Here is a 7,500-nt window from a genome sequence, read left to right as displayed (position 1 = left end):
ACACAGAGAGACAGAGAGAGAGCGAGTGTGTTGGACCATGTACCTCCTTAAAGGTCTGCAGCAGGTTGCTGCCGGACACAGACAGCATGATGTCGATGTGGTGCATGATGAAGAGCGGCTCCTCCTGAGTCTGATACGGGAAGTAGGCCAGGTTATCAGCCACGAACAGCAGCATGCTCACCTCCAGCTTCTGCTCAAAGAGAGAGAGGGAGAGAGGGAGAGGGCGAGAGGGAGAGGGCGAGAGGGAGAGAGAGAGAGGGAGAGAGGGAGAGGGCGAGAACTCAGTGTTTTCTCTTTTTAATGGAGAGGTTATTATGGGGTTTTTAAACGTTGTTACTCCCACTCAGTGCGTATATAACAGAAAGTCTTTTTTCAGTTCATTTTGATGTTTCTACGGTTTATTTTTATTGTTATCGCCATGAGTTTCTACGATAAACACATCATGAAGAGCTGCGATGAGAAAATGGACCAAAAGCAGCTTTAGAGGAGCTTCTCTGAGCTGGGCCCCAACCTGCTCTCCCACACAGAGACCGAGCAACTTAGAGAGGGCCTGAAAAGACTGTAAAAGATATGGGGATTTGGAGCCCTCTCTGGTGGAAACGTGTAACTGCACCTTTCCTGAGTGGATGAATCTGTTCACTGAAAGATTTCAGAGAGAACTCAGTCTAGACTTGGTGAAGGAGCGTCTCTGAGGATGAGAGTGAATCATCTACTATTGTCATCATATCTTCATCAGCATGATGTTGATTCTGAGATTTGAGGCCGAAACATCGAGCCGGACCTTCTTTTAGAGTCTGTGGGTGACGTTAATACGTAAAGACGTACGACGTGGTGTAAAAAAGTCTCCTCACTCATTATTGACACTTCCTTCAGTTTTAACAACATTAATCTTCTGCACAGCTCAAAAACTACTGAACTACCAGGCTGTAAAAATACTTGAACATTGTTATTATTATTATTACTATAATTACTATCATTATAAGTCTATGTAAAGCAGTAACGGCCAGTCACAACAAACGTGCATCACCATCATGAGCTTTTAGATTGAACAATGCTGCTGTATTTCTTGATCAGATTTCTGTTTACACAGCAATTTATATCGTCATAGTGACGCCCAACAGCTCTACTGAACATGGTACTTTATGTCCGCATGTTCCGTCTATACTAGTTTAGCCTCATCTCATTTTTAAAAGGCTGAGCCAATCAGAACAGAGTTCATTTGCATATATTAGCTGGAACTAACCGAGCTGTCGTCGAACAGGTTGAGCAGAGAGACGAGGAAGGCTCTGCGCTGGTTCCTGCTGTTGCGCACCATGCTGTACAGGTGAGAACACAGCGCCGTGTTGGACTCATCCTTCCGGAACCCGCGGATGATGGAACCAGAGGAACCGATCACGGCCTGCTGCACCTGGTACGCCATCTTCATCCCTGCCACGGCCTTCATCTGCAGTACAGACAGACATTCGGCAAAATACGTGATTCCAACAGTCCCTCGAATTCTCCGTTCCACCTTAAATGGTGCAGACTGTAGCTGCTGCCCATTTAAGGTGGAATGGAAAATTGAAATGAGAGGACTGGCGAATAGGAAGCCAAGCAAGAGAAGCAAAACTCAAACACAGTAATAAAACTCCTAAAATAGAGAATCGAACGGCGGATGAAGCGAGAGGAACCCACATGGATGAAGCCCGTGTACTTCTTGTCGATCTCCACCAGCTGCTGGTCGGCTTTATTCCTCATGGTGGGTTCAGGGTCTGTTCCCATGGCGACCAGGTACGGCACACACTGCATCAGGAGAAAACAGAACTGTCTAACTCTAATGAAATCACAAACTGCTGTAGCTGAATGGTGGAGCTAAACTGCTGTAGCTGAATGGTGGAGCTAAACTGCTGTAGACTGAATGGGTGGAGCTAAACTGCTGTAGCTGAATGGGTGGAGCTAAACTGCTGTAGACTGAATGGTGGAGCTAAACTGCTGTAGACTGAATGGTGGAGCTAAACTGCTGTAGCTGAATGGTGGAGCTAAACTGCTGTAGCTGAATGGTGGAGCTAAACTGCTGTAGCTGAATGGTGGAGCTAAACTGCTGTAGACTGAATGGTGGAGCTAAACTGCTGTAGACTGAATGGTGAGCTAAACTGCTGTAGCTGAATGGTGGGGCTAAACTGCTGTAGCTGAATGGTGGAGCTAAACTGCTGTAGACTAAATGGTGGAGCTAAACTGCTGTAGACTGAATGGTGGAGCTAAACTGCTGTAGACTGAATGGTGGAGCTAAACTGCTGTAGCTGAATGGTGGAGCTAAACTGCTGTAGCTGAATGGTGGAGCTAAACTGCTGTAGACTGAATGGTGGAGCTAAACTGCTGTAGCTAAATGGTGGAGCTAAACTGCTGTAGACTGAATGGTGGAGCTAAACTGCTGTAGACTGAATGGTGGAGCTAAACTGCTGTAGCTGAATGGTGGAGCTAAACTGCTGTAGCTGAATGGTGGAGCTAAACTGCTGTAGGTGAATGGGCGGGGCTAAATATCTGCAGTACCTGTACAGGGTGTATGAGCCCCTGGCTGAGCGTCAGGGCGATGACGTTGAGGGCGAAGTGCCGGACGCTGGACTGTGTGTGAAAGAAGGCCTCCAGCACCTGCTTCAGGTAGAGCTGCATGATGGAGCTGCTCATTCCTGAGGAGATATCGCCCATCTCCTTCAGGTCCTCCTGCTTCGACAGCTTCTGCCCTGCACGCGCACACACACACACACACACACACACACACACACACAGAGACGTATTTAACCCCCTGCTTTTAGACTGATATATGTAAATGAGCTCTGTTCTGATTGGCTCTCCTGCACGCGTCTCATTCACAAAGTCTGAAACTCTCAGTCTGAGTGGGCGGAGCTAACCCGCTGTAGGCTGCTGTGCAGATATGTGTAACGTATGTAATGACTGTCAGCGTCTCACACTCTCGGTCTGCCTCCTGCATGCGGGAGTCCTCCTCCTGAAGGTACATCTGCAGGTTCTTCAGCACCTGGATCTTCAGGGTGATGGAGCTCTTAGGTTCAGACAGCAGGCCGTTATACAGAGTCTTCACCTCCGGAACAAACATCTGACTGGGGTGCATTATGAACATGAAACCTACAGACAGAGAGACAGAGAGAGAGACAGCGCCACTCCTTTATTCACAGATTCAAAATTACTCGTAATATGAGTCTCTTTTGCATCAACATTGTTTTATTAAAACAAAGTATTCTAAACTTTATATTGATATTTCAATGATAAATTTTAATTTATACTGATATTTTAGCGAGCACATCTTTTTCATTATTCGTGCTGCAGGGCTGACATTAACCCCACTAATAATTCAGAAAAATACACAATACATATCATAAATAAACTAATGCACAGCTGTGGCCTGAACTACATTACACAGGCTTTAAATACTGGCTCTTGCTCTCAAAATCACTCTTAAAATGAAGGAGTTCTCCGGTCTCTGAACTCTTCAGCCCAGCTCTACCCTTATCAAACAGAGTGTGTGTAGAGTGTGAAGAACAGAAGTGTAACTGAGTGTGACGTCGTACCCAGACCGATGATGGCTTTACACTTCACCTCCTCGTCTTCATGGTTGGTGAAGTACAGCAGAAGCTCCAGGACTTTCTCCTTAATCTCAATCTGTAACACAGACACGGTGATGACTACAGTAACACTGATCTATCACAGTAATCACGTTTTCACAGGTCTCACAGGGTCATTCCACTCTGGGGTTCACTACAGCACTGAGCAGCGTGTTGTAGTGAGAACCATGTGTAGGGAGAACCGTGTGATGTAGTGAGAACCGTGTAGGGAGAACCGTGTGGTGTAGTAAGAACCATGTGAGAACCGTGTTGGGCTGCGAGAGCCATGTGGTGTTGTTAGAACCCTGTGGTGCTGTCAGAACCGTGTGGTTTAGTGAGAACCCTGTGGTGCTGTCAGAACCGTGTGGTTTAGTGAGAACCCTGTGGTGCCGTCAGAACCGTGTGGTTTAATGAGAACCCTGTGGTGCCGTCAGAACCGCGTGGTTTAGTGAGAACCCTGTGATGCTGTCAGAACCGCGTGGTTTAGTGAGAACCCTGTGGTGCTGTCAGAACCGCGTGGTTTAGTGAGAACCCTGTGGTGCTGTCAGAACCGCGTGGTTTAGTGAGAACCCTGTGATGCTGTCAGAACCGCGTGGTTTAGTGAGAACCCTGTGGTGCTGTCAGAACCGCGTGGTTTAGTGAGAACCCTGTGGTGCTGTCAGAACCGCGTGGTTTTAGTGAGAACCCTGTGATGCCGTCAGAACCGCGTGGTTTAGTGAGAACCCTGTGATGCTGTCAGAGCCGTGTGGTTTAGTGAGAACCCTGTGGTGCTGTCAGAGCCGCGTGGTTTAGTGAGAACCCTGTGGTGCTGTCAGAGCCGTGTGGTTTAGTGAGAACCCTGTGATGCTGTCAGAGCCGCGTGGTTTAGTGAGAACCCTGTGGTGCTGTCAGAACCACGTGGTTTAGTGAGAACCCTGTGATGCTGTCAGAGCCGCGTGGTTTAGTGAGAACCCTGTGGTGCTGTCAGAGCCGTGTGGTTTAGTGAGAACCCTGTGGTGCCGTCAGAACCGTGTGGTTTAATGAGAACCCTGTGGTGCCGTCAGAACCGTGTGGTTTAATGAGAACCCTGTGGTGCCGTCAGAACCGCGTGGTTTAGTGAGAACCCTGTGGTGCCGTCAGAACCGCGTGGTTTAGTGAGAACCCTGTGATGCTGTCAGAACCGCGTGGTTTAGTGAGAACCCTGTGGTGCTGTCAGAACCGCGTGGTTTAGTGAGAACCCTGTGGTGCTGTCAGAACCGCGTGGTTTAGTGAGAACCCTGTGATGCCGTCAGAACCGCGTGGTTTAGTGAGAACCCTGTGATGCTGTCAGAGCCGTGTGGTTTAGTGAGAACCCTGTGATGCTGTCAGAACCGCGTGGTTTAGTGAGAACCCTGTGGTGCTGTCAGAGCCGCGTGGTTTAGTGAGAACCCTGTGGTGCTGTCAGAGCCGTGTGGTTTAGTGAGAACCCTGTGATGCTGTCAGAACCGCGTGGTTTAGTGAGAACCCTGTGGTGCTGTCAGAACCGCGTGGTTTAGTGAGAACCCTGTGATGCTGTCAGAGCCGCGTGGTTTAGTGAGAACCCTGTGGTGCTGTCAGAGCCGTGTGGTTTAGTGAGAACCCTGTGATGCTGTCAGAGCCGCGTGGTTTAGTGAGAACCCTGTGGTGCTGTCAGAACCGCGTGGTTTAGTGAGAACCCTGTGGTGCTGTCAGAACCGCGTGGTTTAGTGAGAACCCTGTGGTGCTGTCAGAATCGCGTGGTTTAGTGAGAACCCTGTGGTGCTGTCAGAATCGCGTGGTTTAGTGAGAACCCTGTGGTGCTGTCTGAACCGTGTGGTTTAGTGAGAACCCTGTGGTGCTGTCAGAACCGCGTGGTTTAGTGAGAACCCTGTGGTGCTGTCAGAACCGCGTGGTTTAGTGAGAACCCTGTGGTGCTGTCAGAGCCGTGTGGTTTAGCGAGAACCCTGTGGTGCTGTCAGAACCGCGTGGTTTAGCGAGAACCCTGTGGTGCTGTCAGAACCGCGTGGTTTAGTGAGAACCCTGTGGTGCTGTCTGAACCGCGTGGTTTAGTGAGAACCCTGTGGTGCTGTCTGAACCGCGTGGTTTAGTGAGAACCCTGTGGTGCTGTCTGAACCACGTGGTGTTGTGAGAACCCTGTTGTGTGGTGAGAACCGTGCTCATGTACCTTGGTGGTGCCTTTGAACTGCTCCAGGTCGAAGTCGAAGTGCCGGCACAGCGCCCCCACGGTGAAGAGCGAGCGCAGCAGCGCGGCTTTGGTGGCCGCCTGAGCCAAACTGCTGCTGCCCTCCTGGTGCTGCACCTTCAGCTTCGTCAGGGCGCCATAGTAACGGTTAAAACACGCCCACACAAACTTATAATTATGGGTTACTTTATTTACCACAGCGCCCAGACAGCTGACACAGTGCTGAACCACCTGCACACACACACACACACACACACACACACATACACACACACACAGATATTCACTAATCGACATACAATCACTCAATCAGTCTATAAACTGCTTCACACACCAATCATTTTAACAGTAAACATATCAGTAACGTCTTATAAGGTCTTTATAACAAATGCATAACACAAGCTTTGAATGATGTTTAAAGAGCAAAACATTCATTAACAGCTTATTAACAACAACAGCTGGATGTTTTATAGGTTCCAGACAGCGTATTGACATAAATTAAAAAGACAGACGTTTATTCTGTTTATAACACTGTTACGAACCACACTTCCCGAATAAATGCACTCTTAAGGCATAATTAAGAGCAGATGGAAGCTTCTGGTGCCATCAAACTTAATGAATAACTTCGATACATATTTCAACAACATCAGAAACTTTTAAAACACTGAAGCATCAAAGGTAAAGGTACTGTGAGGTATTACAGCTACAGTCAGTTTCCATTAGTGAGGCCTAAAATGCAGCACATACATAAACAATATGAACTGTATATTTATGCTGTAAGTCAGACAACTATACAGAACTGATATAACAGTGTTATAAACAGTACAACTGTCCATCACTTCAGTTTAGATTAATGCAAAGATTTTACTTCATAAAACATTGTGTCATCTGGTGGTTGTTGGCATAAGCTGTTTAAAACTGGTTTATAAATATGTTATTCAATGTTTATGCATGTTTTACTAAGTCCAGTTTCTTCAAACTGTTTTATTTTTCCTGGTGAGTAAAGAAATGAAATGTGCCCAGAGCTTTTCTCAGTGTTGTAACGTTATGTATGTGTGTTTGTTTATGTAGCGTATGTAGGAGCGCATATATGAGCCACATCTACGTTGTTCTGTGCGAGATGGACTCACAGTCATGCCGTATTTGAGGATGAGCTTCATCAGGTCCTCCTCGATGGTGGTGAGGAAACTTTCACTCGGATGCTCCATCAGAGGAACCACCAGCTCCAGGATCTTAGCTACGTTACAGATCACCATGAAGTCACTCTGAGACTGAGCACACACACACACACACACACACACACACACACACACACACACACACACACACACACAGAGTTAACATGACTGTAGCTTCTACACTGAACCTACTCTGCTCTGTCTCCACAGACGGCCACTAGATGGCACTGCAGTGTAACTGTATCAGAGCTAATGTGACTCTGAAGGCTGATTTATTCTTCAGGGTAGATGAATGTAAACTTATCTGCATCCACACAGAGAAGAGAGACTCAGACACGCGTGAGTCTGCAGAGCTGGGCACTAAGCTGATAGTGCTGGGGGCGAGACGAGACCCAAACAGCACCCAAGCAGAACCGAAACCAGCACCAAATCAGACGGAGCAGTTTGAGGATCAGCTGACAGAAGAGGCTTTACAGCCAAAGCACTGAAGCGATGATTCAGTCGTAAACAGAAAAGAAAAAACATCCCTCCCTCTTTGTTTTCTGTA

General features: G+C 47.6%; 1 protein-coding gene across 1 annotated transcript in view; it reads right to left on the bottom strand.

Annotated features, from left to right (window-relative positions):
• The window catches only part of LOC118827049 (nipped-B-like protein A), a 39,550-nt gene that overhangs the window by 7,332 nt on the left and 24,718 nt on the right, over nt 1-7,500 (bottom strand). Inside the window, exons 26-33 of the mRNA XM_036598263.1 lie at nt 6,906-7,046; nt 5,758-6,006; nt 3,564-3,654; nt 2,947-3,120; nt 2,530-2,720; nt 1,675-1,782; nt 1,244-1,444; nt 44-190 (exon numbers count right to left, since the gene is read on the bottom strand). Coding sequence (XP_036454156.1) covers nt 44-190; nt 1,244-1,444; nt 1,675-1,782; nt 2,530-2,720; nt 2,947-3,120; nt 3,564-3,654; nt 5,758-6,006; nt 6,906-7,046 — 1,302 coding nt within the window. The remainder of the gene's footprint in view (nt 1-43; nt 191-1,243; nt 1,445-1,674; nt 1,783-2,529; nt 2,721-2,946; nt 3,121-3,563; nt 3,655-5,757; nt 6,007-6,905; nt 7,047-7,500) is intronic.

Source organism: Colossoma macropomum, unplaced genomic scaffold (genome assembly GCF_904425465.1).
Source record: "Colossoma macropomum unplaced genomic scaffold, Colossoma_macropomum, whole genome shotgun sequence".
Lineage (NCBI taxonomy): Eukaryota > Metazoa > Chordata > Actinopteri > Characiformes > Serrasalmidae > Colossoma > Colossoma macropomum.
This window is presented reverse-complemented; position numbering and strand designations above follow the sequence as displayed.